The sequence below is a fragment of the Rattus norvegicus genome, chromosome 18, assembly GCF_021556685.1.
Source record: "Rattus norvegicus strain SHRSP/BbbUtx chromosome 18, alternate assembly SHRSP_T2T, whole genome shotgun sequence".
Lineage (NCBI taxonomy): Eukaryota > Metazoa > Chordata > Mammalia > Rodentia > Muridae > Rattus > Rattus norvegicus.
This window is the reverse complement of record NC_141551.1, coordinates 30,282,289-30,300,467: the sequence shown is the minus strand read 5'-3', so window position 1 is coordinate 30,300,467 and position 18,179 is coordinate 30,282,289. Positions and strand designations below refer to the sequence as shown.

The following is an 18,179-nucleotide window of genomic DNA, read 5'->3' as shown; positions in this document are numbered from 1 at the left end:
CTCCCACATAGGGGCGTGACCATTGGTCACATAGCACAAAGCACAGAGTTCTACATGCTAATGAAGTATCTAGATGGGCCCTAGGGGTTTAGCCAATGAGCTTCCCTTTCTGGACATTCCTTTCTGTAAAAGGTGTTTAATCTCCTGCCCTCCCTGAGGAAGTGGTATGCATCCATTTCCCAAGATGAACAGTCAATAAATGGTATAGACAAACATGAACTGTCTCTCTCATCAAGAACTGCCATGGGGGTGCTGGAGAGATGGCTCAGCGGTTAAGAGCACTGATTACTCTTCCAAAGGTCCCGAGTTCAAATCCCAGCAACCACATGGTGGCTCACAACCATCTGTAATGAGATCTGATGCCCTCTTCTGGTGTGTCTGAAGACAGCTACAGTGTACTTATATATAAAATAAATAAATCTTAAAAAAAAAAAAAAAAAAAAGAACTGCCATGGGGAACACGGAGGAAGTCTTTGTCTGTAGAGGTGCAGTGTCTAAGTCTCCTGCAGAAGGCCCCTTGCGCTCTCAGACAATTGTGGATAACCTAAGCCAGAGTCCTGCCCACCTCTCTACTTGTCATCCTCAGCCCGAGGGCCCCCTCTATTTAAAAAAAAAATGCTCTACAGACTTGTTTATAGTCTAGTCTTTTTTTTTTTTCTTTTTTTCAGGGCTGGGGACCGAACCCACGGCCTTGCGCTTCCTAGGCAAGTGCTCTACCACTGAGCTAAATCCCCAACCCCTATAGTTCAGTCTTATGCAAGCATTTTTCTCAATTAGATGCCTTTTAGCCTGTGTCAGTTTGACATTAAATTAACTAATACAGAAGTCTTCCATCAACTGAAGGCATGTCCTTGAAGAGAAAGTTGGGATCCTAGAAGCTTGAGAATTATAAATCTTTCTTTCTTTTGTTTTGTTTTTAAGGCAGGGTATCACTCTAACACTGATGGCTGGACTAGAATTCACTGTCTGTCTATATGTTCTCTAGCCTTGAACTCACATGCCTATAATCTTAGCACTTGGAAAGCAGTGTCACTATGATTTGAAGGCTGTTAAGACTTTGCCCCCTTCTGGACTCTGAAGGCCTCTGAATTCACACACAAACACACACACACACACACACACACACACACACACACACACACACACACACGAGAGAAAGAGAGAGAAGACAGACTTAAAGAATTTGATTGTCCCAGACATTTGTTACAGTGATACAAAGCTGAGACTTACAGCCAGCAAATCTTAAGCCTACCAAGCCCCGTACTCTTCAACAAAGCTGTTTCCCAGGGGTTGTATAGGTTAGCAATCCTGATACTGTTACACGTGTACTAGAATTGATGGTTGGCAGATGACAGCTAAAAGTATCTTATATAAAATAAAATATTACTGTCTCAGGAGGAACTTCTGACCCACACTTCCACACAAGCGAACCGTGTAGACACTTATATGAAACATGCCAATGTAATGAGACTTATCTTCTGACCCCCAGGGTAACCCCATTTTGTTGCAAGCTGCAATTTATCTGATCTGCTTTCCAGACAGCAGTGAAAAGAGGCATCCTCCCCACAGACAGGCAGTGTGCATGGGGTCGTGTACCTTTGCCTGACTCTGGCTGTGCTCCAACACTGGGCAGTGACCTAAGCTAGGCTTGCTCTTGAGTCATAGAAGACAGAAGCTCAGAGGACGTAAGCAACCCTAATAAACTCATTTTTACCCACCAGGTAGGCTTGTATGAGTCATTCTTTCCGGCTGTTGGTGCCGTCTCAGTTTGGAGGCAGATAGTAATTTTACATTTTCCCCAGAGAGATGCCTAATAGCCTAAGAAATAACAAAACAATGCATTGTGTGTTGTTTACTTCTGAGAACAATCTAGAATAGCCAGAGAGTAGAGAGGTGGCTGTCAGGGACTGGGGGTGGGTGAGTAGGGCCAGGAAAAGAGGAAATGGGAAACTGGTGTGAATGTACTCTTCCAGTTCAGTCAGATGAAAAGGCGTATCACTGACGAATAAAGGCATGGGCCTGGGGAGAGGATAGGGGACTTATGGACAGGAAACTGGGAAAGGGAATAAAGTTTGAAATGTAAATAAAGAAATCTCTAATAAAAAAAGATTAACAATAAAAATTTAAAAAAAAAAAAGGCATGGACCTGTAATCCCAGCACTGGGGAGCTGAGGTGGAGCAAGGCTGCAAGAACTTGATCTGGGGGGGGTGGGTATAGCCCAGTGGGTGAGCACTTGCCAAGCAATCATGAAGTCCTAGGTTCAATCTCCAGAACTTAAAAAAAAGGCTGTGTGTGTGCGTGCGTGCGTGTGTGTGTGTGTGTGTGTGTGCGCGCGCGTGCACACACACACAAGCATACATTAGAGGCCAGCCTGAGCCTGGGCTATGTAGTAAGACCCTGTCTCTCAAAATAGAAAAGTTCTAAAGATTGGCCATAAAGCACTGTGAACATATTTAACACCACTGTAGATGGTACATGACCATTCGCTTGAGTTACTGCCTCAAAAGCATGAGACCAGCAGATCAGACAGTCAGAAGCCCAGACGGTTCTGATTAACCCCCGGGTTGGCTGGCTCCAGGGCTTCCAGACTTTACAAAGGCCAGAGAGAGAACTCAAGAAAGATGGGGTCAGCTGCATAGAGCTGCCCTCTCCCCTTGGGGAAAGATCTGGATGTAGAAGCTGTAGTCCAGGCCTGTGCTACCTGATAGCTTTGGAGTTTGAGGCTGGAACTTCCCTGTGGAGTGCCTGTACCCCTCACGCTGAAATGTGATTTCTGATTAAGTTCAAAGCAGATAAAGAATAAATTAACTGTTAGCATTACTTCTAGGCTTCACCCCACAGTTAACCTGATAACGGCCAGGTATGCCTGACTCAGCATAAAAGGGGCTGTTTGGGGCTGGAGAGATGGCTCAGTGGTTAAGAGCACTGACTACTCTTTCAGAGGTCCTGAGTTCAAATCCAGAAACCACATGGTGGCTCACAACCATCTGTAATGAGATCTGATGGCCTCTCCTGGACTGTCTGAAGACAGCTACAGTGCACTTATATATATAATAAATAAATAAAATCTTTAAAAAGGGAGAGGCTGTTTGCCTCCTCCTCACTCTCTTACTCTCCCTGTCCCTTCTCTCCTCATTCCCCTTCCCCCTCTCCACATGTTCCTGGCCAGCTCTCTCTCTCTCTCTCTCTCTCTCTCTCTCTCTCTCTCTCTCTCTCTCTCTTCCTTCAACTTCCATTCCCTAAATAAACTCTATTCCATACTATATCTGTCATATGGCTGGTACCTCAGGGGGAAAGCATGTCTCAGCAACCCCTTCCACCTCACTGAGCCTCTACCAAACATCCTGGTTCGTTTTTTTGTTCTTTCTTTTTTATAAAACACAATATTAACACCTTTAGTGAGGTCAAAGAACAAGTCCCTCAGACTGTAAAGGTCTACTCCATGGACTCTACCACCTCTGGTCTTAGCAACAAAGCTCCCCTTGATCAAGACAGCCATGCATACATATAGCCAGAGGAAGAGAGAGATGAGCCCCTAGGTCTGTCCATTAAATATGGCCACTGGATAAACTGACCACATGACCACTCCATGGAATGAATAAGGGGAAGGTTTTTATCGTAGATATGAGAGAACAGCCAGAGGCATCTGGAAGATTCTAGAGCAGAGAGAGAAAGAAATAGACTGAACATGGTGAAGGCTCTCAGTGAGAGAAGGGCAAATAGCAAGGGAGAGACGATAGGGAAAATGTGAGAATAGAGGGTTTTAAGGAGAATGAGTGATTGGCGATGGGATGGGGAAGCCTGTAGTAAGCTGAAGGTGGTTTAGGGTAGGGAGGAGGTGAGAAGGGATGCTAGCATGACCTTTGAAATGTGTAACAGATGTTTTATGATACCAGCCTGGGGTTTGGAATACTGATAAGCCAGCCCCAGGTAGCCACATCTCCCTCGGCCAGAGGTAAAGGTGTAACTCCTTTTGGCAGACGGGAACCAGTTGCACAATTTCCTGAAGAATGTTGGCTTTTATTTAACCATCGGAGACCTCCTCTAGTCCGGTTCAGTTCCTTTCTATATATTGGCACTGCCTTTTGGAGTTTGGGGGATTGGAGTCTCCTTTGGACCCAAACAGTCACCTTGTTGTTTGAGGAAGGAAATGCCACCAGGAGCTAGGATGACACTCCTTCAGACTGCTGCTGATGCAGAGCTAAATGGATCTAGGGAATCTCTTCCCTATTATGAAGAGCTTACCATGGCCTAGAATGTTCCAGACTGTGAGGCCGCAGATAAGTATGTGCATGTATAAATATTAACAATCACACCTGACTCTTGAAAGGGATCACTTGATACCATTGTTTTTAAGTTTGTAAAATATTTTATATTGTGATGTTCTTATTAATGTGTGACCTTGGGAATGAAAGGAAAAAGCAAAGGGTGCAGTTCAACAGGGATATGTTTGTGTATCAAGTTGATAAGGGGTCAGCTGTGCCTGACAGTTTTATGTCAGCTCGACACAATCTATAGTCATCTGAGAAGAGGGAACTTCAGCTGAGGAAATCCCTCCATAAGACCAGGCTGCACAAAAGCCTGGAGAGCATCTTCTTAATTAGATGAGGGAGGACCCAGCCCATTGTGGGTAGAACCACACCTGGGCTTGCGGTCCTGGGTTCTATAAGAACACAGGCTGAGCAAGCACAGAGAACAAGCCAGTAAGCAGCGCAGGCGTGCACATACATACACTCTCACGGCCTTTGCATCGGCTCCTGCCTCCAGGTTCCTGCCCTGTTTGAGTTCTCATCCTGACTTCCTCCAATGACAAACAGTAAGTATAAGCCAAAAACCCCTTTTCTCCTCAAGTTGCTTTTGGTTATGTTTCATCACTGCAATATGAACCCTAACTAAGACACATGGGTACCAAAGCTCTTGGCAAAGCCCAATATAATAGAAGGGCTGACCACATAAGTTCTTCTCCCTGACTTAAGCATGGGCATTTCCTAAATGCCCTCAGAGTTTGAGATACCCCAAGGTAGACAACTGGAGAGGTGGCTTGGCAGTTAAGTGTTTGCTTCTCTTGTGGAGGATCTGAATTCAGTTCCTAGCACCCAAGTCAGGGAACTCCACAACTTTAGCACCTGGGGATTCAATGCCACTTTCTGGCCAACTTGGGCACCTCCATACATGAGACTTACACACAGAGAAACACGCACATACATTTAAGTCTTTTTAAAAGACTATGTCTTGTTTGGATACTACAAAGTGAAAACATAGACAGGAAGTAGGGTGGACCCAAGAATGACAAGGGCCTTCTTTTCTCTCCTTGTTCTGACTTCCGCTCTGGCTGGCTGACACCCAGTAATTTCTTTTTCTTTTTTTTTTTTTTTGTTCTTTTTTTCGGAGCTGGGGACCGAACCCAGGGCCTTGTGCTTCCTAGGCAAGCGCTCTACCACTGAGCTAAATCCCCAACCCCGACACCCAGTAATTTCGACATAAGTAACCAACCTAACTTTCTGCAAGAGAACAGTAGATCCCTCCGAGAGACATCACAAACGAGATAATTAAGCAGTAGTTGCGCCTTTTGCCCAGCTTTGTGACTTGAGCATAGGGAGTCCCTTGACGGACTGCTGTCTTATCTCTGCTCTGACATACAATCAGGAGTCTGCACAACCATACCTTTTTTTTTTTTTTGGTTCTTTTTTTTCGGAGCTGGGGATCGAACCCAGGGCCTTGTGCTTCCTAGGCAAGCGCTCTACCACTGAGCTAAATCCCCAACCCCTTACAACCATACTTTTTTAAAGTCTCCTTTTCAAGGTCCGAATTCTGGAGGGAGGGGCTGGGGACCGAAATAGCCAGATTTAGCTACAGATTTAGCTGTGTTCAAGGCGCCAGTGCACACAGCCAGTGCTCAAACAATGCATCCTCTCGTAAGGCCTACACCCCGGCATCTTGTCCAGGGCTTAGTGCTACTGCTGTGTCAGTGTGCACCCCACGCCGGGCTGAGAGGGGCTGTGGCTGCACAGTCAGCAGTCCACTTTGCACTTTACATCTAAGTGACACACCCAGATCAGAAGGTCACACCTTGGGGCCTCAGGCAGAGCTGCCTGGCAGTAAAGGACGGCCCTGAGTCAGCTGGCAGTGCGCGCGCACCGCGTGACCTGTGACCACGTGACGTGCACGGCCCAGCTGCCAGTGCTGTCGCCGCTGCAGCTGCGGAAAGCCTACGAGTAAGTGGGAGCGACCCTTCGGGATTTCCGGACCCCCGGACCTGGGTCACTGGTGGCCCGAGGGGCGACGTGAGCGCAGTCTGGGTGGGGGACGCCAGGCTACGCGGACGACGGCGAGCCGTTAGCCCTCCCTGCGCAGGGTTACCTGTATCCCTCGGTGCTTTAGGGGAAACTAAGGACCCTGGGAGCAAGCTGGGAGGGCAGGAAGTACCCCGCCCCTCTCCATGCCTCGCCACCTTCTCCAAGTGCCCTACGGTGACTCCGCGGCACCTCTGGTACTCGAAGGGAGCTGGAGGCAGGGGACCTGCCCTAGGTGAGGATGTGGGCAGGAGCAGGCCCAGCTGTTGGTGACAGTGGCCCGCCGACTGTATGCTATGTAGTTCACGTGCTGTCGTGAAATCGAGGAGGCAGGTACTGACGAGTGCAATTTTACACTGGAAGGAACGGGCCAAGAAAATTCTGGTGTTTTGTAAGGTCCTCTCCAGACAAGGACTGACCCCTCAGTACCGCCTCCTGGTGGTTGGCGAAGACAAGCCGCCCAACCTGTTCACCTATGAGGGAGGAGAAGGCTGTTGCTTGGCTGAAAGGACTCTGTCCTCCTCCCCAGTCTTCTCTGTCCCTGCCCTCCCCTTAATTCAATTTGTTATGTCCACGCTGCAGGTCGAGATGAAGCTCATTATTCTGGAACACTATTCACAGGCCAGTGAGTGGGCGGCCAAGTATATTAGGAACCGCATCATCCAGTTTAACCCAGGACCTGACAAGTACTTCACCCTGGGGCTCCCCACCGGTATGCAGTGGGAAAGAGGGGGTGGTGGGTAGCGGGTTTCCAATTGGGGGAAAGTAAGCACATAACAGGTAATAACAAAGCAGGGTAATCACGGGTTGGGGATTTAGCTCAGTGGTTAGAGCGCTGGCCTAGGAAGCACAAGGCCCTGGGTTCGGTCCCCAGCTCCAAAAAAAAAAAAAAAAAAAAAAAAAGAACCAAAGCAAGGTAATCACAACTAAGACAATGGGCACGGGGTTCGTATAACCTTTTGAAACAAAGAAAGGGGTGCAAGATGGTAATAAATAACTTTTTGAAATAAAGGCACGATTGTCGTTCCTGGAACAGGCAGTAAAGAACCAGTCCTAGTTAAAGTTACAGGTGAGGCATAGCTCAGTCCTTGAAAAACAGAGGTTTAACCATAAACAGGAAGCAGAAGTTAAATCCTAACTCAGTCCCGTTCTCTACTGGTAGAGGGTACTAGCTGAGCCCTACTCATAGGAGAACTGAGAAGTTAATCATTCAAATACTTTTCTATAAAGCTTAGTTGATTATAAAGTCCAATTGTCTTCTGGAAAAGAGTCTGAATGTTACCTTTACAGGAAGATATTTTGATCCAGTGCCTTGGTGGTTTGTCCGACCCATCCACCGTAAAGAGGCCTTCAGACTTCTGCAGTAAATATTTCAGGTGTCACTATTACAGCTGCTCATTTTGCCACTGTAGGTAGGAAAACAGCCACTGGTGGATATATATGTGGATGCGTGTGGCTAGACGTTTAAAAACTTTCTTTGTAGACACTGAAGTTTGGGCTTACATAATTTTCATGTCGTGAAATATTCTTTTGATTAAAAAAATATTTAAAAACTTTAAAACCATTCTTGGGCTGGAGAGGTGATGGCTCAACAGTTAAAAGCACTGCCATTCTTGCAGAGGACCGGAGTTCAGGTCTAGCACCTAATGACAGTAGACCCCAGCCATCCCTAAGTCCAGCTTCAGGTGATGTAAAGCCCTCTTCTGGAATCTGCAGACACCTGCATTCACATGCGTAGTCTCACACATGAAAGAAAATTTTGTTCATTTGTTTGTTTGTTTGTTTTTGAGTCAAGGTCTCACTAGGGAGCCTTGGCTTGGAACTGGCTATCTAGACCAGACTGGATTCACACTCGGAAATCCACCTTGTCCCTCCCCAGTGCTACGATCAATGGTGTGCACTACCCCACCTGGCAAGGAAAGCTTTCTAGCTGCTGAGCCACCTCTCCAGTCCCACTCAGTAGATAAGTCTTCCAGTGCCTGCTGTACACCAAACAGTTACGGTTCTGGGGATATAGCAACAACATTTAAAAAAAAAAAAAAGCAAAAATGCCTACTTCTTAAAACTTAAATTATAGTGGGAAAAACAGAGTAAGCAAGTTAATTAGCAAGATGTAGAGTATGTTAGAAGGCAACAGGAGAAAGTCTGGGGGGTGTACCTAGGCGGAGCCGTGTCAGATGTGGTGGCAGAGGTCTCTGAGAAAGAGGCACTGAGGGAGGCCTGAAGAAGTGACATGAAGGAAGAGCATGGCCTCTGAGAGGACAGTGGTGCAGAGGCCTTGAGGTAAAGCCCCTGACAGGCTGGAGCAGCCTCTGCAGGATTATATTTGTGAGGCAGAAGGATGACGGTCTCTGCTGGATGAGGGTAAGTTTGAAGGTTTCAGTTATTCAGAACTGGCACCCACAGTATAAACGTCCTTTGTCTTGATTTGCCAGTTAATATCTTGGCACATTTGCTCTTTCCTTTGTCTACCCTTGTAGTTTGTTGTTGGAATCACATGAAAGTAGGTTCTGGACAACCTGACACTTTAAGTCTTGCAGCCCTAACCTCCCAAGAATGAGAACATTTGTCCCGCATAACCACTATAGACCCAAGGACAGGTCTGCCACAGCATGTTGCAGCATCATCTAATACACAGTCTGTATTCAAAGCTTTCCCTAATAGTCTACGTGAATTGTGTTTGGGGCATTCGTGTTTATTTCCTTCTTGTCTCTACACCTGGCGAGGAACTATTCCTGCGTCTTAAGCCCCACTCCACCACCACACCCCCCCATCTTGGAAGGTTAATTTTAAATTAACCCACTCTCCAGTCAGCGTTCGTGTATCTATGTTCTTTTTGGCCCCATCACTAAGCCGTACGCACAGTTCAGCTCGTCAGTCTTACTCTCTGTGGTCTTCCTGCCTTTTGTGTGCTTATCTGCTCACGAGACTCCACTCAGGACTGGTGTTGCTCTGATAAGTCTTCCTGAACTCTGAAGCACAGGGTGACCCTGTCACAGCTTACATCTCTGCTGTGTCCCCATTTCTACAGTCTCCTCTAGGCTAGCTGTCTCTGTCTTCCCGTCTACAGCCCTGTGCCTTGCACCTAGTTGATGCTTCTAGAACAGCACATGAGTAATCGAGTCTGGTACTCATGCAGATGCTAACCAGTGACTTCTGTCAGCTGTGTGGCTAACCCTGAGAGACCTTCACAGTCCTGTTCTAGAGCAGAGAAGTCTAGGGACGTTAGACACCAAGCACAGAGTCGATAGGCTGGTGAATAGGTGAGACTACAGAGCTGACAGACTTCTTGATCCTCCTGGGAGCTGAAGGGTGTTTGTGGTTGTGGTGACATTCCTAATTGCCTCTCACAGGGAGCACCCCGCTTGGCTGCTACCAGAAGCTGATTGAGTACTATAAGAATGGGGACCTGTCCTTTAAATATGTGAAAACCTTCAACATGGACGAGTATGTGGGTGAGTGTCTTTCGTGTTCTTCCTGATTCTTGGGGAATCGCCACTTCTCACGAGCTCAGCCTTGGAGAGGAATGGCTCATTGGTCCTTCTCTTACAGCCTTGCTTGCCCAGTTGTAGAATGGCGCTTACCTTAGTAGCCATACTAAAAGATGCCGTGATTGATATAGAAGCTTCTTGGGCACTGCAGACATTTTAGAGAATACTTGCTTAATATGAAGGTGCTTTTTCCCCTCTGCTTGGTCCCCAACTCCATGCCATTTCTCTCTGCAAATTCGATCCTGGGATCCAGGTTCTATGTCTGGACTGTGTTGCCTCTTTCTGCCAGGCACCCTTGGTAGAGGATGGGACTTGTGACCTTGGTCGTCATCTCTGTCACCCAGTCATTTTGTTGTGGTTTCATTTTAAATGATAAAAATCAAACAAAGAGAAACCTGGTAAAACACCTTAAACAGTTGCCATCTTCAAAACTGGGTGTTTTGAAGTAGCCGGGCTGCTGGGGTCTAGGGAAAGGGCTGATAGGCAGGAGGTTGTGTTAGACCAAGGAATAAGGGGCACCTGGGACACTGGCATTTTGTCTAAAAAGCTCAAAATCAAGGCTGCAGAGATGGTTCGGGGGTGAGGAACACGCACTGGCTTTAAGCCCAGCACTAGGAAGGCAGAGGGAAGAGCGTCTTCATTAGTTTAAGTGGTAGCATGTTTTCAAGGTCTTAGTGAGACCAAGCCAGCCTGGTCTACATAGCAAGTTCCAGGATAGCCAGGACTCCATAGCGACCCCATCTCAACCCCCTTGTCTACCAGAAGAAGAACATACACTGTTTCTGCATTCAACCCAAGCACCCACCTCAGGTGGTTACCTCTTAACTTCAGCTCCAGAGATCCAGCCCCCTCTTGTGACCTCCGAGGGCACTACACACCTCTACCTTCACACCTCTGGAGACTCCTATCCAGAACTATGCACTCTAACCCTGGCCAGCTGTGACTTCCTGTCAGATAGCTCCCCACCCCACCCCCCCTCTTTCAAAGTGCTGGGAACTACTATTTCACCCCAGAATCTGACTTCTCTAGGTACCTCATATGAGTCAGGTCAGTAACGTGTTCATTTGGATGTCTGTGCCTAGATTTTGGGTAGCATGTTTTCAGGGTTCATCCATGTAGAGTATGTAGCAGAATGTTTTTTTCTTTTTTTTTTTTTTTTCCAGAGCTGGGGACCAAACCCAGGGCCTTGCGCTTGCTAGGCAAGCGCTCTACCACTGAGCTAAATCCCCAACCCCGAATGTTTTTTTCTTTCTCCTTTTGGTTTTCTGAGGTAGGATCTTGCTGTGTAACTGAAGTTGGTCTGGAACTTATGATCTGCCTACTTCACCTCTCAAGTGCTGGGATTTCGAGTTTGTACTTCGAGTTTGTACTTCTGTGCACAGCAATTTCTTTCAGAGAATTACATCGTGTGTGTGTGTGTGTGTGTGTGTGTGTGTGTGTGTGTGTGTGTACACATCAGGGGGTTACTTGCTGGAGTCTGTTCTTCTACCATATAGATCCTGGAAATCAGTCTATCAGGCTTGGTGCTAAGTACCTTTAACCACTGAGCCATCTTGCCATCCCTGCTTTTAAATATGTTTTGAGACAAATTTTCCTTTGGTTTTGGCATAGCCGAAGATTGAACCTGAGGCCTGGGGTATGCTTGGCAAGTACCTCACCACTGATGACCATTCTCATCAGTCTGATTTTTTAAAAAAGAATTATAGCATTTTGAGACGGGGTGTTACTATGCAAGTCTTGTCTGGCCTGGAACTTAACTGTGTAGACCAGGCTGGCTTTGAACTTCTAGAGATCCATCTGCCTTTGTCTGCTGGGTGCTGGGATTAAAGACACTGTCTTTAATATTCTTTTTTTTTTTTTTTTTTTTTTGGAGCTGGGGACCGAACCCAGGGCCTAGTGCTTACTAGGCAAGCACTCTACCACTGAGCTAAATCCCCAACCCGTCTTTAATATTCTTGTTTTGTTTTGAGACAGGGTTTCTCTGTGTAGTCCTGGATGTCCTGGAGCTCATCCTGTAGAACAGGCTGGTCTCAAACTGACAGAGATCTACCAGCCTCTGCCTCCCAGGTGCTGGGATTAAAGGCAAGCACCAGCACCACACCGCTGGGATGACTTTAAATATTCGTAACATTGAAATCCCTCTGGCTAAGAATAACAAGTTTTGGGAAGCTCTGATATTCTCCCCAACCACTCAATACTTAAATCAGGGTTCAGGCGTAGTGGGAACAAAGGAATGAGGGGTAGTTTAGAAGGCAGGGGGTAAGGGATGTGCTTGCTGCCTTTCCCAGTGGGCTCAGTCCTGCCACCCAGGTGGGCATGCTTCCTCAAGCTGCACAGTGTCCCTAGACTGCAGCTTGTGACCATTCTCTTATGAAAAGGTGATGTGTGTGCCTCCCAACCCCAGGCTGGTGCTGGAGATCAAACTGAGGGTCTCATATGCTATGCAAATGCTCTACCACTGAGCTACAGTGGGGGTGAGAGTGAGGATTCCCATTCCCGGTACCCTTCCCCCATATGAAGCTACAGTTGAGCACAGAAGCGGCTGTGGTTGAGTGCACACCAGCTCAGCCTGTCCTACGTGACATGGGTCAGGTGGGCAGTCTCCCAAGTGACCCTGACGCCAGTGTGATCTCCTCAGAAGGAGTCTCAGCTGAGTGAGTGCCCCCTGACCCCACAGGTCTTCCTCGAGAGCACCCAGAGAGCTACCACTCCTTCATGTGGAATAACTTCTTCAAGCACATTGACATCCACCCTGAAAACACCCACATTTTGGATGGAAACGCGGCTGACCTGCAGGCTGAGTGCGACTCCTTTGAGGAGAAGATCCAGGCTGCAGGAGGGATCGAGCTCTTTGTTGGAGGTGAGGAGGGCACATTCCACAGTGCATATCCTGGCCTCGAATGGCTGCAGTATGTGGGCAGGAGAAAAGGACACGCATATCTCCATGTGGCCTCTCAGTGCTAACACACCGGAGTCATCTATCACATGCGGGATAGGGAAGGCGTAGAGTGCAAGCCCTAGTTGCCTCAGCCCTTCTACCCTGGAACTGTGTGACCTGAAATGGCCTCTTCATGCACTCAGTGCCTCTTCGAGAGGTTTGGATTTGGATCCTGATATCCTCAAGACTGCCTTACCAAACATCCATGGAATTTAGCTAGACATTTAAAGTCATAGGCTCCAGTTCCAAAACGCAGTGTTCAGTCCTTGTGTGCTGTCTATCAGTTGAACCCTAGGGAGGCCAGGAGCATGGGGAGAAGGCAGGAACCTGGGTGCCCACTTCTTGGGTGCTTAGAGTGTCCACGTGTTGTCATGTTGGAGCTGCATGGTATCTTATTCCTTAACCCAACCTCTTAGAAGAGAAGCAGGAAGGTTGTGGCAACGTCCTAGCACTTGGAAGGTGGAGGCAGGTGGATCTCTGAGTTCAAGGCCAGCTGGGTTTACATACTGAGTTCTAGCACTGCAAGGGCTATATTAAAGTCTCTGCCTTTATTTTAAAAAAGGAAGGAAGAAATAGTAGGGAGGAGTCAGGAGCCTGCAGGTCCTGAGCTCTCATGACCTCAGCCGTCCAGGCAAGGGTTTGTTTGCTGGGTTCCAACTCTGGGGAGAAGGGGGGAGAGGAGTTATACTTCTCCACAGTGTGGGGTGAGAGGAAAGCTGTCTTGCACAGTTCTGAACTGTCTGAGGGTGGGGAAAAAGTTAACCGGAGTCTTGTGTGTGCCTCAAGTATGAGAGATAGGGAGGGAGGTCACATGCTTGAGGAAGATCTGGCCTAGTATACAATGAGAAGAAATGCAGTTCTCAAAGATCTTTTCCCGAGCAGGGGACACTATGTGCTTTTGAAGTGTTGGTCCCTGTAACTCAGAGCTGTTCTGCCATCCCTGCAGGCATTGGCCCCGATGGACACATTGCCTTCAATGAGCCAGGCTCCAGTCTGGTGTCCAGGACCCGTGTGAAGACTCTGGCCATGGACACCATCCTGGCCAACGCTAGATTCTTTGATGGTGATCTTGCCAAGGTGCCCACCATGGCCCTGACAGTGGGTGTGGGCACTGTCATGGATGCTAAAGAGGTAAACGTCCAAGGCCTAGGCCACAGCTTCTGCTAAAGTTGGGCAGGGGAGGGGGAGGGTTATTTGGTTGTAAATTTTTAGCTGTACAGGCACCAAGTGTTCATTCTTAGCAAAGCTGAACCCTTGATAAATAGAGCTGACCTCCTATCGAGTCTTGACACTGCTTCTCCACTTCCAGAGGTGAGGTCAATCCTGGGGTGAGGGCAGTTCTCTGAGCTTCTTGTCTATGCCTTAGGGCCAGGGGCTGGGCTGTCTTTCTCTGCTTATGTCCCTTTGATACAGCTTGTGGCAGACGCTCCCAGCACTGATGGAGGAATAAGAATCTGTACCTGCCTTGGTTTTGAGCAGACACGTTTGGTCCCTGCAGTTGGTTTGAAACTGCAACCCAGGGATGCTGTGTCAGTAGCCCTGTGCTTGAGGGCAGTAAATGCAGTAAATTGCGATTAAATGTTTTGGGTTGAGTTTACTGAGTTTTTCTCCTAAAAAGTCAGATATCATTTTAATTTAATTTTGTTTTGTGGTTCCAGTTTCCTTGCTGTGTCTGAATTTTACTTTATCTTTTCAAAATCATGTTTCTCATGCGAGTCTGTATGTGTGTGTACTGTATGTGTGTGTACATATGTGTGTACTGTATGTGTGTGTACATATGTGTATGCAAATGCGTGTCACAGTTCTCAAGAGTTAACAGGATAACTTCTGAGTCGTTTTGCTCCTCCACATGAGACCCAGGGGTGACCTCAGTCAGGCTTGCCTGCACCTTCATTGCCGAGCCATTCACTGGCCTGTGTGTTTGAATTTTGAGGCATTCTTTGTTTTTCTGAACTATTATACTCAGTGGGAAATGGTTGTAGATAATTACTTTCCAGTTTCTTTGCTCAAGTCCCTAAGCAAGTATATAAATTAGTGGAGAGGTGAACTTTAGTGAATTCTGGTACCTGGATTTCTACTGGGTGGCCCGAATCCATCCCTTGGGGATTTCTTGCCTCTTGAAAGCATGGGGGTTTGCAAGCCATCTCTGATTTGGAAATGGAACAAGGGCCAGAAGTAAGGTAAGGCTTTAGTCACCTCCCCATGCCTCTGCATTCAGTCCTTTGAGACAAGAGCAGTAATGCCTTTCTTTAATCCCAGCAATCAGGAGACAGAGGCAGTCAGATCTCAAATTCAAGGCCAGCCTGGTCTACAGAGATTCTAGGCCATCCAGAGCTCCCATTTCAAGTTGTCCACTCCCTGAGGCAGGAGTGGAGGACTTGGGATGGAGGAGCAGTCTGCGGAGCTGAGCTCTTACGGTCACCTCAGCAGCTGCACTCTTGGTGTCTTAGGTCCCGGGGAGCCTTTGCTTTCTGTAAACAGAGAACACCGCACTGAGTCATGCTAGCACTTCAGTGCTCTGAACCTGAAGGAGAGCAACAAGGGGTAGCTTTTCTGAGAGTCGACCTCAGGGGCCCACCGACCAATGCCTTCACCTCACTTCCCAAGCTGGCCTGTCTCCATCTCTGGCCTGTTCTCTGGTCCCCAGGTGATGATCCTCATCACAGGTGCTCACAAGGCTTTCGCTCTGTACAAAGCCATTGAAGAGGGTGTGAACCACATGTGGACGGTGTCTGCCTTTCAGCAGCATCCTCGCACTGTGTTTGTGTGTGACGAGGATGCCACCTTGGAACTAAAAGTGAAGACCGTCAAGTATTTCAAAGGTGAGGCTCAGGCCCAGGCGGGAGGGAGGGAGGCATGGATCTAGCTTTCTGGGTTTTTATTTTATTTTTATGTATTTGAGTCAAGGTCTCACTGTGTATTTCTGGTTGACTGGAACTAGCTTTGAAGATACTGAGTGCTGGGACTAAATGTGTGTAACACCACACCCAGCACTCTACCACTGAGCTAAATCCCCAACCCTTTATTTCATTTTTATGTATTTGAGTCAAGGTCTCACTGTGTATCTCTGGCTGAGCTGGAACTAGCTTTGAAGATACTGAGTGCTGGGACTAAATGTGTGTAACACCACACCCAGCACGTGCTTTATTTTTTATTTTCAGACAGAGTCTTACTTTATGGCCTCCAAGTCATGATCCTGCCTCAGACTCTTGAGTGTTGGAATTAGAGACATCACTACCACATAGGACTTATTCTGGACATTTTAATCCACACTTGTGATTGTGTGTGTGTGTGTGTGTGTGTGTACACACATACCATGGTATACATGTGAAGGTCAGAGGGCAAGTTTGGAGTTTGTTCTTTCCACCAACTTTATATGGGTTCTGGGGCTCAAACTAGGGTGACCAGGATAATACAGCAAACACCTTTACCCACTGAGCCATCTTCCTACCCACCCCCTGTGACTTCTGTAGTAGTCATACCCTGCTGCTCCGTGATAGTCATTCCTTGTTCTAGTCACGACTGGAAGGGTCTGTTTCGGGAGATCTGTTTGCTACTGAGGAGACAAGGAAATCTATAAACCATAGGCTGTGGTAACATTGCAAACGTGGAGCCTTGAGTTTTCTCTGTCAGACATCCAGACATTTCTCCTGCAGCTAGGACACTAACCCTGCTCTGTGGGGATCTTTATTTCCTTTACAAGATGCTTAGAGTTCCCTTTGCTGAAAAGATGAATCTTTCTTTGTTTTTTTAAGACAGGGTATCTCTGTGTAGTCCCGGCTGTCCTGAAGCTCACTTTGTAAATCAGGCTGGCTTTGCACTCAGGGATCTGCCCGATTCTGCCTCCCACGTGCTGGAATTAAAGGCGGTGCCACCACATCCAGCTCGAAAAGATAAATCTGTGCTCAGTCCGTCCCCACAGAGTTGGGGACTCTGTCACTCCCCAGAACTAACTGTATTTAGTGTTTGGAGATCACAGAGGTCCAGGTCTGCTCTGGGCCACTTGAGAGTCTCTGATAACTGTGGACTTTGCCTCTGCCTGCTTTGACTACTGTTTGTTTTACGTTTGTTACAGGTTTAATGCTTGTTCATAACAAGTTGGTGGACCCCCTGTACAGTATCAAGGAGAAGGAAATTCAGAAAAGCCAATCTGCTAAGAAGCCATACAGTGACTAGCCTCTGCTGGGACATGGTGCTCGGGACCTCAGAGGGACAGGCAGGCCTTTCCTCAAGTGTCTGTAGGAGACGAGAATCACCTTTCAGTCCACTATGGCTGCTGCAGATCCTTGCTCAGCACATACAGGTTAGGGAGTTTAGCTGTGGAGAACACGGTTTATAACTTTTCCCTCTTTTCAGTACTGGAGGCTGGACCTGGGGCCCATGCACATGTCAAGGAGGTGCTTTGCTAACTGAGCTCTGTCCCCAACTCCATAATGTTTTGTAACAGAGCTCTCCATCACTGGCTGTCATTCTACCCAGGGGAGGACTCTCGCTGCCCTTCTGCCCGTACGACATGCCCAGCACACTCCTGTCAAGCACTCTGTATACGCACTCTTTCTTGAGTGGGCAGGGATTAGGGCTTGTGCACTCTGGACGCAGCCTTTTTGGATTCTTGAGAGCCCCTCTTCTGGCAGCCTTCCCATTGAGAATTTTTGTTTTAAAGAATATACTTCTTGAGCCTGAATTATGCATAAGGAAGCAGCCCATCCTGCCAGAACCAGGTACCTGGGGGAGAAGCCTGTCCCATCCCCATTGTGTGGATGTTGTCAACAGCTAGCCTTTCTGTAAACAGGCTTTGGGTAGGACTGGGCATGTGGGGCTAGGATGACTCTCACAGATAAACTCTTCCAAAGGCCAGTCATGTCTCGTTCTCTCTTAAGATTCCAAGAGAAAGGTGAAAAGCCCTCCTGTCTGAGCTGTTTTCCTCCATAGAGTCTTACACACTCCCTAGTAAGGAGATCCACTTGGGTCACAAACACAGCCGTGATTTCAGTGTTTCTCACCCAAGGTGGGGAACCGCATTTACACATCCAAGCTGTGTTCTCTTTCCTCCTCAGAGCTGAGCGCTGAGATTATACAAGCTAGTGCTGTCTCCTTGCTTAAAGCGCTCTGTGATTCCCACCTTTCAGGGTGACAAGGTATCATCATCAGATCATCAGAACTACAACCCTTCACCCACCTGTCGTTCAAGCTCCCTTCCCAGGCTCCCCTGTCTTTATATTCTCTGCCTCTGTGGACTGGTTGCTGCCTCCTTTTCTGTCCTGTGCCTGTCTGAAGCTAGAGCTGCCTATTTCCAGGAGAGGTCTTTCAGATTCTGGCCAGGCCCTCCAGAAGTACTGTGTTTGGTACCAGCACTTGTTTGTAGTTTTTATATGTGATTGTACTGTTCTGTGTTAAGCTAATGGATCAATGGACTTGTTTACAATGTGATATTTTCTATTAAATTGAATATTTTC

At 47.5% G+C, this 18,179-nt stretch overlaps 1 protein-coding gene across 1 annotated transcript; it reads left to right on the top strand.

Moving 5' to 3' along the window:
- Window positions 1-6,174: 6,174 nt before the first annotated feature.
- On the top strand, window positions 6,175-18,179 carry Gnpda1 (glucosamine-6-phosphate deaminase 1). Its single transcript, NM_001134995.1, is given in 7 exon segments — window positions 6,175-6,216; window positions 6,877-7,006; window positions 9,648-9,749; window positions 12,463-12,645; window positions 13,670-13,854; window positions 15,371-15,545; window positions 16,799-18,179. Coding segments are annotated over 6 exon segments (870 nt in total). The 5' UTR covers window positions 6,175-6,216; window positions 6,877-6,882; the 3' UTR covers window positions 16,900-18,179.